This window comes from Gossypium hirsutum, chromosome D01, assembly GCF_007990345.1.
Source record: "Gossypium hirsutum isolate 1008001.06 chromosome D01, Gossypium_hirsutum_v2.1, whole genome shotgun sequence".
Taxonomy (NCBI): Eukaryota; Viridiplantae; Streptophyta; class Magnoliopsida; order Malvales; family Malvaceae; genus Gossypium; species Gossypium hirsutum.
In genome coordinates, this window is record NC_053437.1 from 12,865,147 (window position 1) to 12,887,369 (window position 22,223).

Genomic DNA, 22,223 nt, shown 5'->3' on the forward strand with positions numbered 1-22,223 from the left:
ATTTTTTTAGTTTATAGGCAATATAAGAAACGACGTCATTTGATGCCGAGGCAATGGTCTCAAAACGACGCCGTTTAAAGGCCTATGACCCGCGTGGTGACCCGACCCGGGGAAGGATCCACGCGTTTTACGATTATTGGGTGGTTTGCGAAAGTGGTCCTCATGTTTTATAATTATTTTAAATTAATATTTATATTTCTTCTAAATTTGACGGTGTATTTTGTGTTTTATTCTGATTTGGTCCACGCAAAGACGCTGCGTTTTGGGTACGAGAAATATTTCACATTTGGTCCCCTTGTTATCCGCACGTCATGCTTTGGCCCGCTATTTTATTTTATTTTCGATATTTGCCCTTTAATTCTGTTTAAAATCTAATTTAATCCTTATCAATCCAGTTTAATACTTTTTATTTTTTTAGAAAAACTTATATTATTTTATTTATATACATTTAACCTTAAATTTAATTTAATGAGTGAGTTTCCCTTTTATTATCGTTTTAAGTTTTTATATGTATTATTATTTGAAATTTACTATGTATCATTATTTAAATTTAACATATTTGTATATTTTTATGTAAATCTGATATGTTTATATATATGTATTTTTATCTTTTTATTTTTTTCTCTTTAATTCATTTTTTTGTAAATATTTTATGTAATATTATTGATATTAAATTATGTTTAATCTATATATTATTATCTTATTAATTATTAAGGTTAAGTTTTCTTTTAAATGTGTTCATATATATACTATTTACATTAGGTTTTCACTCCGTATCTATTATTTTTTTAAATTAATATATGTATATAACTTTATGTATTTTGATATAATATTTATTTTTAAAATTATTGGGATACTATTATTTTATGAAGTATTTGTTTTTAATTGTATTTTTTTTATTTATTTCAAACTCTCATGTATATATATATTACTTATTTTAAACTTATTTTAATATATAATTTCCCTTCATGATTGTTTTTTTGTTGTTGATTATTTAGAAATTTGTCACATTTTATTTAGTTTGCTTGTTATTTCTTTAAAATTAACTTTTTAATTCATTTTGCTTGCTAATATGGATGTTAGTATTTGCATAATATAGGATATAAAATTGTTGCTCTTATGTATATAATATTGTTTATTCGTGTATGTTGAATTTTCGTTATTCATTAGCGTATGCTTTAGTGTATGAATTATCATTTCGCATTGTACATTGTTATTCAATCGTTTTTTTATTCATTCAAAAGATTACAAATGTCAAAGTTATTCCATACAAAAGTTTTCAAAAATAACGCAATGCTCGACATTTAGAATCTTCGAAAAGATGGAGCCCTAACGTATTGGGTTCCAATTTTCCTCGTTGAATCTAAATAATCGAGGATATGCTTTAATCAAAATATAAACAAAAAGCTTACTCTCGGGAATTTGATACGTTATGTCCTAATGTATTGGACATGACATGTTGATTCCTCGATACGAGAATTTTTCAAAAAATAATAAGGCCAATATTCAATGCTCGGAATTTTGAGAAATTGTGCCCTAACGTATTGGGCTTCAATTTTTCATCTGACTTAAAGCAATTGAATATCCTTTTTAAACTTCACAACACGAGTTTTGAAAATCAAAAGATAAGCTTATTCTCGAGGACTAAAAATGTCGTGCCCTAATGTATTGGGTGTGACATTTTATTACTCTGAGATGAGAAGTTCTTTAGCATTCGCCTCGATTTATCCAAGCATCTTTTATAAAATTAACATTAATAAAAGGGAGGATTGTATTTTTTAAAATTTTCACGGATTTTTGATATTTGGAATTAAGACCTTAATTAATCGATTCGGTACCAATTTTGGGCATTACGAGGGCGCTAACCCTTCCTCGTGCGTAACCGACTCCTGAACCTGTTTTCTCAAAATTTTGCAGACTGGAATTGTCTTTAAGGTGAGCCGATCACACCCCAATAAAGGATCGGTGACGACTCCAATTTTCGTTTCCTTTTTAAGTCGACAAGAACATTTTTGTTTTAAAAAATGGTTTCGACAGCTCAAATTGTGTAATTCATATTTGAGTTAAACCGAAAAACTTTATTTTTTTATTCGAGTTGATCCAAATAACTTGATTAACTCAAATAACTCAAACTATTTAATTCAAAATTTAAAATTTTTATCGAGTTTTTAGAATCGAATCGAATTTTGGTCACCCCTAACTCTATGAATGTCACAAATGAATTAATTCGTAAATAGATCTAGGATTAATTTATCTTCGGTCTAGCCCAATCCATTGTTAGCCTAGACCACTACATCTTTATCTTTGTTACCTAATAAAGAGAGCTCAGATTATTCATTGTGAGGAACTCTAGTTAGTAAAATTGTTAAGTATTAAAACTGTGTTATCAGTTTGTAATTAAGTTTTCATTGGAAAAATATTTAGTAGGAAGAGTTCAATTATTATAATTGGATGGGAGTGCGAATGAGGTTGAGCTTAAAGCATCTTTTATAATGGATTATTCTCTTATCAAGAGCCCCCGAACGTAGGATTGGTTTGAACTTAGTAATAAATTGACTGTGTTCATTAAGTGTTTTTCTACTTTTAAATTAACCAACAACTCAACACTTTCAAAAATACATTTTAAACTTAAAAAATAAATCAAGTCAGACATAAACTTTAAATATTAAAATTCAGGTTAGCTCATATTTGAATCAATTGAATTTCTTTTACTCAAATTTAATTATCAAAACTAATATATTTATTCAAATTCACTCAAATATTGAATAAATCTTACAACTAAACCTCAACAGAATTAATTAAAAATTGAGACAAATTTAAATGGCAGATGCATGCTAAAAAATTAGTATTACTCAGTCGAGGAGAATACGACATTAGATGAGAAAAAGAAAAGAGAAAAAATCAGTATGAGTTTGGTTTGGCAGTGTGTTTACTTGCGGTTAGTGTAAAATAACGATAACAATGAGATTAAGTACTGTAATAATACTGTAACGTTAAACAAAAAAATAAGTTAAATACATCATACCGCACCCCAACTCATCTAAACCTAACTTGATAGAGCTCTTGTAATTAAACTGAATGATAAAGTATGGATTCAAAAGTTTTGAATTATTAAGTCTAAGTTTCTATATTATTGGCAAAATAATCAGAAATTAATTGCAGGCCAGCTCATTTGATTGACCTCCCGGATCCAAAGTTTTCATTCAGTCATAATTCGGTCCAATCCTTATTCTTACTGGTCAATTATCACTTCATGGTTTGATCTTTTTTTAACTTGAACCATTTTTCCCTTTATTTCTTTTATTCTTTTTGGATAGTTTTAAGCATAAATCATATGATGTTACCTCTCAGAGTAAGTTTTAATTTATTCCAAATACCACACCACTGGTTAATGCATAGTATTTCATTCATTCAAATAAAGTTTTTGTTTCCCATATCTATCTTTTCAAATAGTCATTTCATTCAAAACTTCTTGTTATGTTAAGATCTTTGGGATAAATCTTATGTCTCCGTATTCATGGTCTACTTGTTGCATCATAGAAAAAGAAAAGTGCAAATCACTGCCTAGGGTCTTGCCAAGCAACTTTAAGCAAATTAACTTTTAATAATTACAGCAACACATGAAAAAAAGTAAACATATTATATTTATGATATTGGGCTAATAAGGTTAAATTAATTTTTTTTTATATTTATGAGAATAGACATTTTTTGAGAGAGAAAATTGAAATTGCGTTCTATAGAGCGCATTTTTACTAAAAATTGATAACTTATTTTTTTTGGTTGGATTGTTAAATGTTAGTATTTTTGTTTTTAAGTCCTAAGTTCGATCCTCTCCTACTTACATTTGTATTTTTTATTTCATGTTCCAAGTTTTTTTTAATTAATATTTTTAACATATTAATTCTTTTAGTTAGACAATTAGATAATTGTGATTTCATCTTTGAGTCCCAAGTTCACTTCCTCTTATAAGCATTTTAATATGCATTTTTTTTTATTTCATGTTGTTTCAAGTTTTTTTTTAATTAATGTTTATAATTAATGAATATATTATTCTCAAGGTTTTTTAATTAATAATTCTTTTATTTATAAAATAAAATAATTATTGCAAATAACATTATTTTTAGTAAATATAATTTTTATATGTGTAATATTTATTTTTCAATGCATATCATGAGTGTAGTAAATTTTAGTATTAGATATTTTTGTATGTGTACTTGAAATAATTATTTGAAATATTTGACATATAAATACCATACCCACAATGTAGATGAAAAACAATGATATTTGAAATATTTTACATGTTTGAAATAATAATGATATTTGAAATAATCATTTGATTTTATAGTTTTAGAAATCACCATACCCACAATATAGTTGAAGAAAATAAATATTTGACATATAAATATTATATATAAAGAAAAATATATCAAAATTATTAGTTGATATTTTAAAAAATAATTAAATATTTATTATTTCATTTTATAAATAAAAAATTTATTAAATAAAAATAAAAAACTTGAAAATAATATATTTATTAATTATAAACATTAATTATAAATAAAAAAAGCTTTAAACAACATGAAATAAAAAATATATATTAAAATGTTTATAAGAGGAATCAAACCTAGGACTTAAGGATGAAATCACAATTATCTAACTATTTAACCAAAAACACTAATATGTTAAAAATATTAATTACAAATAAAAAAGCTTGAAAATATGAAATAAAAAAATACAAATATGAATAGTAGAAAAATCAAACCCAAGGCTTAAGAACAAAAACATTAATATTTAACTATCTAACCAAAGGAATTAAATTATTAATTTTTAGTGAAAACATATCCTGTAAGACGTGTTTTTAATTTATTTTTTCTAAAAACGATCCATTCTGATTAATATAAAACAATGATCTAAAATCATCAATATTAAAAAAACGATATATATTTAATTTAACTGGGGAAATAAGGTCAAAATTTGCTAAAATGTGTCAAATTGTTCTGTCAAATCCTTTAATTTCCGCATGATATTAGTTCCATTGCAACATGTGGGGTGGATATGAAAAAGATTTGATAGCCTAGTACAAATTAATGATCTTTTTCGCTTTATTTGTACTATAATATCATCTATACTACTTGAGGAATGCTAAGGCATATTTGATTGTGCACCGGGTTAGGAGATGGATTTTTGTAGGGAAGCCAAATGGATTTGGTCGAGGTTGGGATTTTAGTCACTTATTAAATTTAATTACTTTTATCTAGATTTGTTTATTGGTTAGGTTACTTGAAAAATTATTTGTAATTTGAGAAGGTATAGACAAAAATATTGTACTTAAAAAATAGGTTTGACAAAAAATTAGGTTTGTTTAAAATCTAGGCAGCTCTGGTTTAAATATTCAAGGTTTAAATCCGGTCTAGCTCGATCTGTTTTCTAAGTTTGTAATATGTTATATTATGTTATTTATAAATATTATGTAATTTATAATACATAAAAATTTAAATTTATAATAATATATAATAATACAATGTAAACATTATTAATTTTTAAGATACCTATATACAAAATTTAATAAATGGAAAAAATATAAAATTTTTAAATATAAAACTAAAATAATATAAATATTTTCTAAACAAATAATATGGGCATGCCTAAAATGAGCTTAGGTTAGTTATTTACAAATATGGGCGAGCTTGAGTAAATTTTTAGGTCCATATTTCGGGTCGGGTTGGATTTGGGCAAGCATAAGATGTATTAGTATCATGCTTAAGCTCGACTTAAACTTGACTCAACTCGACCAATGAATACCTCAATTTTTAACCCATTTATTAAGTGAAACAGTTGTGTTGTTGGTCATTCAAAAAAATTAATAAATTTAAATTATTTTAATACAATATTTTTAGCTTTGGCCTTCCAAAACTTTTTAATTTCATCCCAAACCTTTAGCAAAAATTTATTGGCTTTACCCTAAGGCTAAAATTCTTTTGGGTTCTTACAAGATGAAAGTAAGCTAGGGGGCATTGGAATTTGTGTTTTAGAATACTCTTTGATGCCTAAGTTAGCCCAATGACTTTGTGTTAAGGCAACTATTTGAATTGCTTGCTATGTGTCAATGTAAGTGTGCAATTCCATCATCACTACAATAGAGTGCTACTTGTCATATTTGAAGTTGAAAATTTACCGAAATAAAATCTTTAGGCAATAATGATGTTGTGGAATGATTCAAACCCATCAATGAAGATTTATCCATTTGGAGGAACATATCTTAAAGGTTGATTTGGATCAGATCAATCATTTCAAATCCCTAGATCAACAATGTTGGACCGGGACAAAACTTAAAGACTTGTCTTCCAACAGTCCACCTTACTTTGGTCATTATTATTCTATTATATTTAGCTATTTTAAAAGATGTTTAGAAGGAATTGTGATTGATCCTTAGTATGTTAGCAAGTCTTGAGAACTTATAGATATTTGAGAAACTCACTTATTAGTTCATAGAGGAATGTTATTGTAAGATTGCAACTGAGATAAAAAAATCTTTTGTTGTTGGTTTTACAAACAAAGCTATCAATGGGAGAATTTAGTGATGAGTGATCTAGTCTTTGAGTACAAAAGTGAGGATTTTATACTGGGGAGTGATAGAACTAGGACCACTAGTTGTATCGAGTTCAAAGATAGTGGGTTCATCTCACTTAGCTAGGCTTTGCGGACGTAGGGAAACTAGATTACGTAAATAATTTTTTGTCCTTGTTTTTTTGTTTTTTTATTGAAACATCATCAAAAGTGCCCACTTCCACTATTACTATATTCATACTCTGTTTCTTGCATTTTAACAACTGGTTCAAGCTAACAATTTGTATCAGAGGCTACCATTTACCAATAGCAATGGTGATTACTGGTGTTGTAAATTGCAGGATATGGAAGGATATTCAACCATCCATCTCCCTATGCTGGATTGTGGAAACTATGCCGACCTTTCCCTTTAAGGATCTTCATTTTGACCTTCATTCTATAAAATAAATAGAATAGAACCTTAGTTTTGACTATAAAAGGTTTCCAACTCGTCCCCTAGTGTTGTGATCTATCAAATCAAGTGTGTTCCCTTTGAGAGGAATACTCCAACACTAAGTTGGTTAGGAAAGTGCTAAGATCTCTACTTGAGATTCTCCATCAAAGTCACAACCATTGAGGAGGCTAAAGATCTTGAAAGTCTAAAGATTGATGAATTAATTGGGACTTTGTATTCTTTTCAAATGAACCTGAATGAAGCCAAATGTAACATAATCAAAGGTGAAAGAAATATTGCTTTACAAGTGGCTGAATAAAGTGCCAACTTCCAACTCCACTGCGATTAAGGAACTTTAGGAACAAATCGTGTTGCTTACTCAATGTTAATAGGCTGTAAATTTGTATATTTAAGGATTATAGCTGATATTTAGGGATTAGACTTTATGTTATTTCCTTATTCAATCTGTAGTATTTTGTATATATATATTTGTAAATCAATAGAGAAATTCAACCTTATTCTTCAAGATCTCTTTGTTTAACATGGTATCAAGAGCTCACGGTTCTTCTTTTTTTCTCTCACATATTTTTTCTCTTTTTTTTTGTTTTGTTTTTCAGCTCCCTTTCTTTCTAAGTAATTTACCTCTCATTGCTGCCTTAGGGAAGTTTGAAGGTCCTCTTCTAACACCTTATACCCACCTAGTCACCAAGCTCAAATATTAGGATGCCACACCACTGTCTCATGTCATACTCATTGTAACACTTCAAAAATCGGCCCAAAATTTTTGATCGAATTTTAGAGGTCACATTGGCCATTGAAATGACTCGAAACAATATGTCATTTAAACAGAAAAAAAAGTTCTGTTCGAAAATCTTTTCTCATGTGACTACTTAAACCAGAAACAAATTTCATCAAAATGCTTTGCGAATAATGAACTTATTTCCACTTAAAACTTGCTTGGAACCGTTATCCCATTTAATGAATTAATAATTTTGCAACCAAAATAAGTTTGAAAGTTTCGATAATCGAACTTAGAGTTAGAAATTTACATTGGAAAAAAACAAAATTATAATCTCATCAGACAATCATATTCAATTCCTAAAACTCATGCATGGCATCACAATTTAGTTTTTTTTAAACCATAATCTCAAAACTTAACAAATGTCTGAAAACAAAACTTATACCACAGTTTATAATCTTCCTTACCAACCAACAGAAATTATTGGTCTGAAATTTTAGAAAAATAAAAATAAAAATAAAAAACCAACCAAATTTCTTAAACTTTGAGACTTTCGAATGCCGAGCCCAGCTTCAAAACACCAGATTACCTGAAATGGAGAAACTAAAGGAAGTGAGCTGCCCGAGCTTAGTGTGAGTCCGAAACAATAGCAAAATAATAAAGAGAGAAAAAAAAGTACATAAGGGTACATACATACATCATGTGATAGTCTCAACCCGATAATCAGAATTCAAATAGGTTTATTATTCGCAAAGCATTTTGATGAAATTTGTTTACAGTTTAAGTAGTCGCATGTGAAAATAATTTCGAAAAGAATTTTTTTTGTGCTTAAACGGTGTATTGTTTCGAGTCAATTTGGTGGCCAATGTGACTTCCGAAATTTGGTCAAAACTTCTGGGCCGGGTTTTGGGGTGTTACACTCATAGTAAATTGTCACATTATTAAGAAATCATCCTCTTTACCTTTATCAGCGATCTTATGAATTTTCAATCAAACATATATTAATCATCATTAAAACATGTCAAACATACTTTAAATAAACTTATAATAATAATTAAACATGCATTAGGACCACTTATCAAAATTTACAAGACAATCACGTAGGTATCGATACTAGGACAAGGGTATCAATATTTTCTTGGTACGGTATTGTTGACACCTTTTTTTTGTGAAAACGGGGTCAACATTGATTTTGAAAACAAAAAATGAAAATGGGTATGGGAGTCGCCACCAATCCTTTTTGATAAGGTGTGATTGGGTCACCTCGAAAGTGGTTATTTTTAACAAACGATTTGATTTTAATAAAACAACGATTTTGGTCCACGAATTTTAGAAAAAACTGGTTCGGGAGTCGGTTACGTACGAGGAAGGATTAGCACCCTTGTGACGCCCAGAATTGGTACATAGTTGATTAATTAGTGTCTTAGCGTCGAAGATTGAAAACTTTGAAGAGTTTTAAAAATACAATCCTTTGTCAAAACATTGGAAATTTTTGAGACAGAGACATATTTTCACGTTAATCGAGAAATAATTACGTTCGGTAAGTTAGGACACAATGTCTTGAATTCCCGATACGAGAATACATGCCGAAAACTTATTTATTTGAAGACATTCGATTATCTTGGGTTTAGAAGATAAATCATGTCCCGTAAGTTAGAACGTGATCTTTTGTTAAATCCCGAGTCGTAAAAATTTGCTTGAAAAGATTCGTATATTTAGATTTATCGGGAAAATCGGAACTTCGTAAGTTAGGATACGACTTTTCCGAATCTCAAAATACGAAATGTTATTTATTTGAAACAGATTTTGATATATCGAGTAAAAAAATAAAACACGAGGTTGTCGTAAAAAATGCAAAAACAAATTACATCGTTGGTATGCATAACGAAACAATAATGTATACGATGATACAAGCGAAAATAACGCGAACATTAGTAAATAAAAGATAAAGACGGATTAGTCATGCGAGATAATAAGCAGATAAACTATTCAAATAAAATGGGCATGAATAAAAAGGTAAATACCGCGCAAAACAATCAAACCATAAAGGAAATAAATAAAAATTATAAAAATATAAAATATATATGTATGTGTATATACATAAAATTAAAAATAAGAAGAATATATATATGTATATATATTTGAAGTTATGAAGTATAAAAATACAGGTAAGTATGTATATAAAAAGTGAAGTATAGAAAAAATATACTTATTTATAATAATTTAAAAAGTGTACGTATATATATTATAAGAATGTACACATGTATTTAGAATTATAAAATATGGAAAATATATGCGCATTTATAAACACAACAATATATATATAAATGTATATGTGGAATATTAAATGCACATGCGTGTATCATAAAAAGATTGCATGTATATATATACAATAAAGTTTGGGGTCAAAGGGATGCACAAAAACATGGTTATAATAATAATACCATAGTAATGATATTATATAATAGTATTAATAATATTAAAATAATTAATTTAATAATAAAATAACTAAAATAACAAATAGAGGATTAAATTGGAAACTAAACGAAATTTTGGGATTGAAATTAAAAACAAACAACGAAAATGATTAAATCATAACGCGTGTGAAAGGAAGAGGACCAAAAGGGAAATATTCCCACGTTGATAAAACGACGTCGTTCTAGCGAGACCTATGTGCATGGTCTATGGACCAAGTTGAAATAGGAGAGAAATTTTGTGGCAAAAATTAAATATATAAATGAAACTGTACTGAAAACGCCACGAAAGCGGAAGCACCGATTGCGCAATTAGCCCATTAATCAAAAACACGCGGATCCTCTGGGTTGGATCAAGTCGATGCGTGGGCTGAGGGATGAAACGACGTCGTTTTAGGGCTATTGTGGCCAGCCCTAAACTACGCCGTTTAGTCAGCCTTTATAAGTCAGTTTTTTTTTAAATTTTCATTTTTCTCCCTTCTTCCCAAAAAAACTGAAAAAAGGCTCTCCCCTTGGTCTACTAGGGTTCAAAGCCTGGCATTGGAAACCGCTGCCGGCCGACCAGTTGCCGCCGAGCCGACCGTCGTATGCAGTGGTCGGAAAGTTCAAAGGTAAGATTTATTATTATTATTTTTGTATATTTGTGTATGTATATATAAACTATTTTTTTGAGAAAAAAAACAAATATATGTTTGTTTGTATTTCGAAAGAGGAAAAGAAAAAAAAAGAAAAATAAATAAAAGTAAAATAAATGAAAAACTCAAGAACAAAGTAATAGGAACGAAAACACCTTTGAAGTAAATTTGTTTGTTTGTTTTGTTTTCCAAATCTGCTTGTATATCAAAAAAAAGGGAACCTCTACAATCAGTTCAAAATGGCTCTTTTATAGCCATCTTTTTACATATTTCGTTTATTTTTTGCTTGCTATCATTTCTTTCTCTTGATTTTGCAGGCACTCGATGGGCGTGGCGGTGGGTAATGTGACGATGGTGGTGGGTCGGTGGCAAGTGGGGTGGCAGAGGCGGCTAGGGCTAGCTAGGGTTTCAGAAAAGCTGAATCCCTAGTTTGTTTAATGGGTTTTGGGCCTAGTTGGGTTATTTTGGATCTGTTTTAGGGTATTGGGTTTAGGTGGGTTTTTGGGCTTGCATTTGGGCTGGTCTGTTTATTATTTTTGGTTTTTTTCTTGTCTATTTTGAGTGTGTTGGGCCTGGGCTAAATTAGACTTGTACAGCTGCCCCTCTTTGCTCGTTGTCGTGTAACGGGAACAGAGCAAAGACTAAGAAATACCAATTTTGCCCGGTCTCGCTGATTATTGACTTGTTCTGGTGCCTTTCTTCTTCAAGTAGCCTATTTGCAGTCGACTGTGTCTTGTTGCTTCAATCCATTCTACTGCACTTTAGGGAGATACGACTTGTAGCTTCAATCCACTCTGCTGCAACTTCAGGAGGACGAAATTCGTGGTTTTAGTCTGCTCCATTGCAACTTCATGGAGATTAGACTTGTTATGACCTGCTCTACTGCAACTTTAGAGAGATAAGATCGGTAATTTATAGCTTTAATCTGTTTCACTGTAACTTCAGGGAAATAAGATTTGCTATCTTTAGTCTGCTCCACTGCAACTCCAAGGAGATAAGACTTGTATCATCAACCTATCCTATTGCAACTTCAGGGAGATAAGGATTGATATGATCTGCTCTACTGCAACTTTAGAGAGATAAGATCGATAATTTATAGGGAAATAAGATTCGCTATCTTCAATCTGCTCCACTGCAACTTTAGGGAGATAAGATTGGTCGTGATCTGCTTTACTGCAACTTTAGAGAGATAAGATCTGCTATCTTCAGTCTACTCTACTGCAACCTCAGTAAGATAAGACCTGTAGCTTCAATAAAGTCTGATGCGATCTGCTCTACTGCAACTTCGGAGAGATAAGATCCATCATTTTAATCCGCTCCACTACGACTTCAAGGAGATAGGATTGGTTTAGTCAATCTACTCCACTGCAACTTCAGGGAGATAAGACTCGTTGGCTTTAATCTGCCTCATTACAAATTCAGGGAGATGAGATTTGTCATCTTCAGTCTGCCCCACTACTACTTAGGGAGACAGGATCTGCAATTTTCAACCTACTCCACTGCTGCTCAGGGAGATAGGACCGATGGCTTAAATCTGTTTCCTTACTACCTTGGAAAGTTAAGATTCACCGTATTTGATCTGCTCCACTACTGCTTAGGGAGAAAACATCCACAACACTGCCTACTCCACTGCTACTCAGGGAGATAAGGCCGGTGCTTTCGATCTACTTCTCTGCTAGTACAGGAAGACAAGAACTACAATATTCTTCAATCTATTCCACAACAACTTCAGTGGTATAGGGTTTGTGGTTTCACCGATTTGTTCTGGGGAACATAACCTGTAGAATCCATTTCATGGGCCTATTTATGCCTAGTGATTAGGATCTTATGATCAGAATGAATCAAAATCTCCTCACTAAATGTATATGCATGTATGCAAAATGCTGTGAGAATTATCCCTTAATGTCATTATTCAATGTTCATTAAGAATTCATCAGTGATGTATTATAGTGTCTTATTGCTTGAGTGGTGCGTTTGACAAAAACCAAAGAAACAGTCAGTAGCCTCGAGGTTCAACTGTCCTTCTGAGACCTGAGTTTTGGGTTATCTTTTCCTTCTTCATATTGGCCGTTTACACCACTCTTTGGGTGTCGCGACCACATACTCATGCAAGAGTATGGAAAGTTTTCCAAGAAACCTCTTCTTATCTCCTGGAAAGCGAAGCTTTATTGCCCTCATGATAATCAATGTTTCTGACCACAAAATCCAAAGATATAGTCTTAATCTTTTAGACCGTCTCCACTTTGACGTTTCAGCCATTAAACCTGGTGCATTCTAAATAATAGTCCATTTTTAGGTTCCTGTATTATTTAGAAACTTTCAAAGTAATATACAAAACTTCTTTTGCTTGAATATTGTCAGTCCACTAATCATTATTTCAGTGGAAGATGCTTGAAAATGATTAGTACAATGGGCGAGATGAAATTTTATTGAGATCAAAGCTCAAAATGAATAAATTGATCCGGATAGCAAACTTTGCTAAGATACAAAATTAATAAGATGAAAACAAGTGCATCAGATATCGCAGCATGAGCTTCTCTGTACAAACTTTCTAAAGACCATTCTGAATTTGATATGTGTTTAGGGGATCTACAATACTTTGTCGATGCCCCAAGACGTCACCTACCCTTTCCTTTTAAATCAGGTACAACAAGATCAACACATGGCCCAATTTGATCGACATTTGAGCTATTCTAATTACCTCGTGCCCCTATTCTGATCTGTATTTGAGCCATCCTTTTTGGGTTTTCAACTCAAATCCCCTTTTGGTCTCAAAGTTCCCTTTGCGGGTTTTCACCTTAGCTTCTTCTCCCCTTTTTTTAGGATTCAAAGCGCCCTTTGTGGGTTTTCACTTTGGTCCATCACTTCCTTCAGGTGAAGTATTTCTTAACTGTGTCTGAGTTTATAGGATTTGGTAGGCTTTTACCATCCATCTCACTCAAGATCAAAGCTCCTCTAGAAAAGGCCTTCTTTACAACATAAGGTCCTTTCTAATTCAACATCCACTTCCCTCTAAAGTCCTTTTGTAGAGGAAGGATCTTTTTCAACACCAGGTCCCCTTCATGAAATTCTCTGGGACGAACCTTCTTGTTATAGGCTCGCATCATTTGTTTCTGGTACATCTGACCGTGACGAATAACTTTTAGCCTATTTTCTTCTATCAGGTTCAACTGATCATATCGAGATTCAATCCATTCGGCCTCATCTAACTTTAGTTCGACTAATACCCAGAGAGAAGGGATTTCAACTTCAATGGGTAAAACTTCCTCCATCACATAAACCAGAGAAAAAGGTGTTTCCCCAGTAGAAGTCTTAATAGATGTTTGATATGCGAGGAGAGCGAAGGGTAATTTCTTATGCCAATCCTTGTAGGTTTCGGTCATTTTTCCTACAATTTTCTTGATATTTTTGTTAGCTACTTCCACGGCACCATTCATTTTTGGGTAATACGGTGACGAATTTTGGTGTCTGATCTTGAACTGACTACAAACTTCCGCTATTAAGCTGTTGTTTAAATTCAGCACATTGTCAGATATAATTCTTTCAGGCATCCCATATCGACATATAATTTCCTTTTTCAAAAACTTGCTAACTGTTGACTTTGTGACGTTAGCATATGAAGCGGCTTCCACCCACTTAGTGAAATAGTCAATAACCACAAAGATAAAATGCTACCCATTAGAAGCCTATGGCGATATTAGCCTGATGACATCCATCCCCCACATGGAGAAAGGCCATGGAGAAGTCATAACGTGAAAAGGCCATGGAGAAGTCATAACGTGAAGAGGTGAAGGAGGTGCGTGCATTTTGTCGCCGTAAATTTGGCATTTATGGCATTTCTTGGCATAATTAATGCAATCTCCTTCCATGGTGGACCAATAATGCCTGACTCTCATAATCTGTCTAGCCATTGTGAAATCATTGGCATACGTGCCACAGGTACCTTCATGGACTTCTTCCAAAATTTTCTTGGCCTCCATAGCATCCGCGCATCTCAATAGTACTTGATCCTTTCCTCTCTTATACAAAATCTCTCCATCTAGGACATAATCAATGGCCAGTCTCCTCAACGTCCTCTTATCATTCTCCATAGCATGGTCGAGGTACTCACACATCTCAACGGTACTCACGAGTCTTGATACCATGGATGGTCATCATTTTTCTCTTCCTCAATACTGTAGCAAGGAGTTGGGGTCTAATAAATGCTTATTTGAATAGGCTTCATGTCTTCTAATTTGTTCACTTGGATCATAGAGGCTAGAGTGGCTAAAGCATCAGCCATCTGATTTTTGTCTCGTGGGAGATAACGAAAAGTGATACTGTCAAACTCGATCAATTCCAGAACCAATTTTTGATAGCAGATTAACTTTGGGTCCCTAGTTTCTCATTCCCCTTTGAGCTGGTATATTACCAATGCAGAGTCTCCGTATAACTCTAGTATCTTTATTTTTCGCTCTATGGCTGCTCGAATGCCGATAATGCAAGCTTCATATTCAGTCATGTTATTTGTGCAATCAAAATCCAATTTACTGGTGAAAGGATAGTGATCTCCATTAGGGGACACAAGGACTGCCCCAATTCCATTGCCAACAGCATTCGAAGCTCCGTCAAAGTTTAGCTTCCAAGGATGATTTTCCTGGGAATCCTCTTCAGCAGTTGCTACATAAATCAAGTCTTCATTTAGAAAATCAAAGTTTAGAGGTTCATAGTCTTCTAAGGCTCTGCTGGCCAAAAATCCTGCTATCGCGCTCCCTTTTACAGCATTCTGATTTATGTAGACTATATCAAACTTGGAGAGTAGGATCTGCCACCTAGCCATCCTCCCATTAAGCACGTTGACTCCACCATATACTTTAGAGGGTCTAAATTTGAAATTAACCAAATCGTATGATAGAGCATGTATTGCCTCAATCTACGTGTCGTCCAGACCAGGGCACAACATAATTTTTCAATGGGCGAGTATCTCATTTCACAGTCAGTAAATTTCTTACTGAAGTAGTATATCGCCTTTTCCTTTCTCCCTGTGTCTTCATGCTGACCTAGCACACATCCCATGGAGTTGTCAAACACTATTAAATACATGATTAGTGGTTTATCTGGATTAGATGGTGCCAACACTAGAGCATTGGACAAGTACTGTTTTATTTTGTCAAAAGCCTCCTAGCATTTATCATTCCACACGTCTGGATTATGTTTCTTCAGAAGACGGAATATGGGGTCACATTTCTCATTCAGTTGCGAAATGAACCACGCAATGTAATTCAACCTTCCTAAGAAACCTCGAACTTCTTTCTGAGTACGTGGCGGAGGCAAATCTTGAATTGCCTTGACTTTGTCTGGGTCGATTTCGATCCCTTTTTCACTAACTATAAACCCAGAAGCTTTCCTAACCTAGCTCCAAATATACATTTGGTTGGATTGAGTTTGAGTTGGAACTTTCTTAATCTTAAGAACAACTTTCCTAAGACCTGCACATGTTCCTTTTCCGTTTGGGATTTTGCAATCATATTGTCAACATATACTTCAATTTCCTTATGCATCATATTGTGGAAGAGGGTCACCATGGCTCTCTAATATGTGGCTCCTGCATTTTTCAACCCAAATGACATCACTTTGTAACAGAAAGTCCCACATAGGGTTATAAATGTGGTTTTCTTCATATCTTCAGGATGCATATTAATTTGGTTATATCCTGAGAAACCATCCATGAAGGAAAATAGTGAGTGTCCTACCGTGTTATCTACCAAGGTGTCGATATAAGGCAAGGGAAATTATCTTTCGGGCTAGCTTTATTCAAATCTCTGTAATCTACACACATACATACCTTCCCATCTTTCTTAGGGATGAGTACAATATTGGCCACCTATTCTGGGTACTTGACCACTTGTAGGAACCTAGCATCGAATTGCTTTTGAAACTCATCTTTTATTTTTATTACCACATTAGGCCTCATCCTCCGGAGCTTTTACTAGACTGGCTTGAAATCTTCTTTTATAGGAAGGCGGTGTACTACAATGTCGGTACTTAATCCAGGCATATCTTGATATGACCATACGAAGACATCTTTGAACTCTTGAAGCAACTCAATGAAGTCTCATTTTGCTTCTTCCATTATGCATGTTCCAATTTTCACCATCTTTCCCTCCTCTAGGGTCACAGTCTCTACCGTCTCTTTATGAGGTAGGATTTGTTTCTCCTCCTACTCTACCATCCTCAATGATTGTATGTCATCTTCAAAGTAATGAGATCCCTCTGAACACATATCCCGTTCAAAAAGATTGTTCGAGTCCATAGCAGAGTCACTCATGTCATTGATATCTAGGGACCTGTTATAGGTACCAAAGAATATACAAAGATTGTTTGAATTTAAGAATACTTATTTGTATGGTATGATTATGAGTTAATGAAAGAATGATTTGGGTAGAAAAATCCATGAAGATGAAAGAATTTAAAAATGATTATTCGTATGAAAGAATGAAAGAATCTTAAAAGAATATCTGCTAAAAAATAATTGCAAAGATATATTTCATTAAAATCACGATGTTCAGACATATGCCCATTTCAGGGTAATACCCCTTTTCCCAACATCAATTGTAACCCCATCTTCGTTGTCTTGGATATTTTTGACATTGGAATTTTTTTCTCCTCAGAAATAAAGGTTGCGCTCACAAACTCCAAAGATCGAAAGGAGCATTCAACTGTTTCATCATTAATTTCCACGTAAGGTGCATCATTAGCTATAGCCTCTATGATGTCCTCCTCGGCGTTTATTGTCACCAAAGGACCCTCTGACACCAACTTCAACTTCTGGTGTAACGATGATGGTACAGCCCCAGTCGAATGTATCCATGGCCTCCCTAAAAAGCAATTATAGGAGGGCTTGATATCCATTATAAGAAAATCCACCTCGTAGACAGTTGGACCGATCAGTAAGGGTATCTCGATTCTTCCCATGACCTTTCTTTCTGTGCCATCGAATGCCCTAACTATATTTTGTCATGTCTTCATATGCGAACTATCCATAGGCAGCTTGTTAAGCGCGGATAAGGGTAATACATTTAATGCTGATCCGTTATCTATCAGAACTCCTGGCAAGGTATAACCTTTGCATCGGGTGGTAATATGCAAAGCTTTAGTGGCCCCCTTCCTCCAGGTGGTATGTCGTCATTGTTAAAGAAAATGAAGTTGTCGGCGCTTATGTTATTGACCAGCCGATCTAATTTGTTGACAGAGATGTATTTGGCCACATAGGCTTCATTCAGTACTTTCATCAACGCCCTTCGATGCACTTCAGAACTTAAGAGCAAGGCTAACACAGATATGCAGGCTGGTTGTTTATGCAGTTGCTCCACAACACTATATTCGCTGTGCTTCAAGAATTTGAGGAACTCCTTGGCCTCTTCCTCTTTTACTGGCTTAGTGATAGGTAACACAGGCTCGGCTTTTTTTTCCTTGCTCCGTCACTATGGTCTTTCCCTTTGCAAGCTCAGTTGGAGGAATTATCAAATCGTAGCGCTTCCCACTATGCGTATAAGAACCCATGCCTTGATCCTCTTTTATAGTACTGGCTAAAATTTCTCTTCCTTGGATAGTTGTGTTACACTCATAATTTCACGAGACTTTCTTTTTATCTTTGTAAGGGAAGACTGCGGGCTTCTTAATTATTATATTTGGCGTTACTGGTACTCTCGCCTCGATTTTCCTTGGTTGCGAGATAATGACTACAAGATGGCTTACTTTCAGAAACCTTGTCGTTGGTTCCGGCGAGCATATGCTTCTTCCCTCTTCGACTTCTTCATAGAACTCTACTTTCTTATCGTCCATCATGCCTTGAACTAAGGCTCTGAATTCTGTGCACTCCTGAATCTCGTGCCATTCTTCATGATGAAACTCGCAATAATTTCTCGTCTCCCTACATCTCCTCTCTAAATTCAAACTGATTAACCCCCTTTCTACCATATTCTTCCAGACCCATTTCAAAGGGGTTCTTACTTCTGCAATATCTACCTTGATTTTCCTTTCCATGTTTCCACTTATCACGTTTACCCCCTTATCAGCATGGTTAGGTAATGGATTTTCCACACTAGGCGAATCATCGAACTTGATAGCGCCCATGCTGATCAGCCTTTCAACCAGCTTTTTGAAGGATGTGGAATTTTCTATTGAATGCCCCATAATCCCCGCATGATAGTCGCATTGTGCATTCACGTCGTACCATTTGGGGTAAGGAGGTTGTAGGGGTTTTAAGTAGAAAGGAGAAACAACGTGTGCATCAAACAAACTTTGATACAATTCCCGGTACGACATTGGAATTGGCATGAACTGGGCTTTCTCAGTGTTTTGTCTTATGCCAGATTCCTGTCTTGATGGACCTTATTCATTAGTAGCCACCTTTGCTGGTTGGTTCACCGTGATCGATTTCAAGTAACCCTTGTTATAGGTGATTATGTTGTTCACCTCATTCTCCTTTTTCTTCGGAGCCGACATTCGGTTACTTTCTCCAGCCTCAATCTTCACACTTCTTATAGTGTTTTCAATCATTTCTCCATTCATAACCATATCAGAGAAGTTTTTCGTGGCACTTCCCAACATATGTGTGATAAAAGGTGCCTTCAGTATGTTAATGAAAAGTATTGTCATCTCTCTTTCAAGGAGTGGGGGCTGGACTTGAACGGCAACCTCCCTCCACCTTTGCACGTATTACCTAAAACTTTCATTAGGCTTCTTCTCCATATTTTGCAGGGTGATTCTATCAGGGACCATATCTGCTACATGACTGTATTGCTTCATAAATGCTTGTGCTAAGTCCCTCCATGAACTAATCTTGGTACACCTTAATTTATTATACCACTTAGATGCTGCCCCTGTAAGGCTGTCTTGAAAGCAATGTATAAGCAGTTGGTCGTTGTTAACGTATCCAGTCATACACCTACAAAACATGGAAATATGAGCTTTGGGCAACTGGTCCCATTGTATTTCTCAAATTCTGGCATTTTGAACTTATGGGGGAGTACCAAATCCGGGACCAAGCTCAAATCTTTAGCATCAATCCCCTGGTAATTCTCACTACTTTCCATAGCCCTAAATTTTTTTTCGAGCCATTTACATCTTTCCTCCAACTATTTTGGCAATTCTTCTTTTGTTTTCTCCTTCTCAGTCACTTCGTCGAAATCGGGTACGATGGGATTAGTAGGGGTTTCTTCGGGATGACAACCAAATCCGGCTTGGAAATTCATTGGCATTGAGGTACCAGCCTGAAACTGCTGAGGCCTGATTGTGACAGAGGATCTGCGTGGGTGCATATCGGCTTGCGGCTGTACATGTGGAGGAGTAAAGCCTGAAGGGTAGAGGGGTCCGTCATTATCTCCTTGTTCAGCATTAACCATGGGGTCCTTCCCTTTGTCGTTTCCCCCAGCCAACAGTTGTGTTAACTAAGCTACCATGTTTCTTAGGGACTCCAGCATGTCTTGCTGAATTTTTTCTAACCACTTCTGCATTTGGTCTTGCATCTCTTTTTGGAGCTGTTCGAGCCTTTCCAATCTTTGATCCATGTTTTTTGACTTTGCCCGAGTATCGTAAGGATGTTGGTTTTCCAGATTAACTGAAATAATTTTAATTAATTTAGGGTCTTTTAATGATCGTTAATGTACATGATGCGATGAAATGCATGAAATGAATGCAAAAAGACGTCAATTCTAATTCAATTTCATTTTGAAAACTTTACTAGAAAAAAATTTCTTTACATAAGATGGATTGTAGATAAGGCTTAGCCCTAATGCCCAGAACTCTAATCTTCTTAAGTAACGAGGCTAACTCTTGTCCCCGATTTGATTCCAACTCATATTTCAAGCTCAGCGCATCGGCTTGAACTGCCAAAGTCTGTAGATGATCAGCTAGCTCTCAAATTTGAACCACGGCTTCTCCCATAATATGTTCTCTACTTCTAACTTGGTTCTGAAAATAGTGAAACTGCTCATTCTGGCGATCTTCGTTAGCTTCCAGATACTCGATCCGGATATCACAATTTTGCAATGCCATTTCTAACTCTCCTGTTATTTCTTTCATTTCCTCAATTTTACCTAAGCTTGCTCTCAATTCCATCACAGAATTCTGATTTCGATGCCGATGGAGAGATCATTCTAACTCGGTCACTCTATTCTCCAGTTCGCCTTTTTCCTTTTGTTTTTCTGACAAACTCTTCTTTAGAATCTCATTTCGTGTCTGGACCTCTTGGAACCTCCTTTCCCAGCTATCAACCTTGTTCTTTTCTTCTCGAATTTCTTCACGCCACTGTTCCGAAGTTTTTCCCAACCCAACAGTTCTTATTAATAAGCGAAGCTTCTTGTAATCTGTCTTCAAGCTATCTAAATCTTCTCCGGCCTTAGTTTTTCCTTTCCTTAATCTTTCTGCCTCGAGTTTCTGAACATCCGCATCTAATCTCAAGTTCATCTTTTCTTCTTCCATTTGCTCCATCTTCTTTTCTAATTCTGCATTTCTCCTTTCAAAATCTTGCTTTATGATTTCTAATTCAGAAGGGACAGCTCGTAAATGTTCCTCCATGGACTAACTGTTTCGTGACTTGGCTCAGGGATATTATCATTGATTCTCCTAACCCGCCAGTCATTATACTCAGGAATTGTCATTGGACCCATGGCTAATCTCTTCATCCGACGAGTCTGGCTCCATGCATTGGACATTTCCCAAATCTTCTTTTTGTAATCGTCACCTTTGTATGAGAATTCACACTCGGCTAGTCCATGAGTTGCGAGTATAAATTGCATTGACCTATACTGCCTAACCACTAGCAACGGGGCATAACCAACAACTCCCCAAATTCCAAGAAGAAGAACCCAGACAAAATCGCCACATCGATACAAAATCTCATCCGGAAGCAACCACGGGGCTCTCCATTCGACGTCCACTTCACGTAGATTTTGAAAAATTTCCATCCACTTCTCCTCCGAGATGTCATCCCTCCTCGGTGTAGCTACTATCTCTTTTAGTGGTGAATAATTTTAATATAAGACTTGATACGAAACCTTTTTGACCTTCCAGAAGTGACTGTGGAACCAAGCAAGTAAAGCTGCGTACATCCGATGAATCTACCTTCACCCGCTCTTCGGCAGGCAGTTAGCGACCTGAATATTTCTGCCAAAATCGCTGGGACTAGTGTACCCCCCTGTCAAGCCGATCAAACAAATCAGTGACTGCCTCATCCACGTGTCCTAAAGCCTTGGGAAAGACAACTAGGCCGTATATACTGAAAGCAAAGACATCTACACTCTTCTTCGTATCTGGGTGTGCTAGAATTATATCTTTCAAATTCTTCCAATGAATGCACTTGCTATCCTCCTTCTGTTTGATTCGAACTGTAA

The 22,223-nt window shown here is 34.5% G+C and overlaps 1 protein-coding gene across 1 annotated transcript; it reads right to left on the reverse strand.

Moving 5' to 3' along the window:
• Positions 1-20,982: 20,982 nt before the first annotated feature.
• On the reverse strand, positions 20,983-21,408 carry LOC107921714 (tropomyosin-like). The gene has a single exon (XM_016851537.1). It carries the CDS (start codon positions 21,406-21,408, stop codon positions 20,983-20,985), a length of 426 nt encoding a protein of 141 aa, XP_016707026.1.
• Between the last annotated feature and the right edge of the window lie 815 nt (positions 21,409-22,223).

Excerpts from the sequence above, each read along its gene's own strand:
- LOC107921714 (XM_016851537.1), bottom strand. The coding sequence starts at position 21,408 with ATGGAGGAACATTTACGAGCTGTCCCTTCTGAATTAGAAATCATAAAG.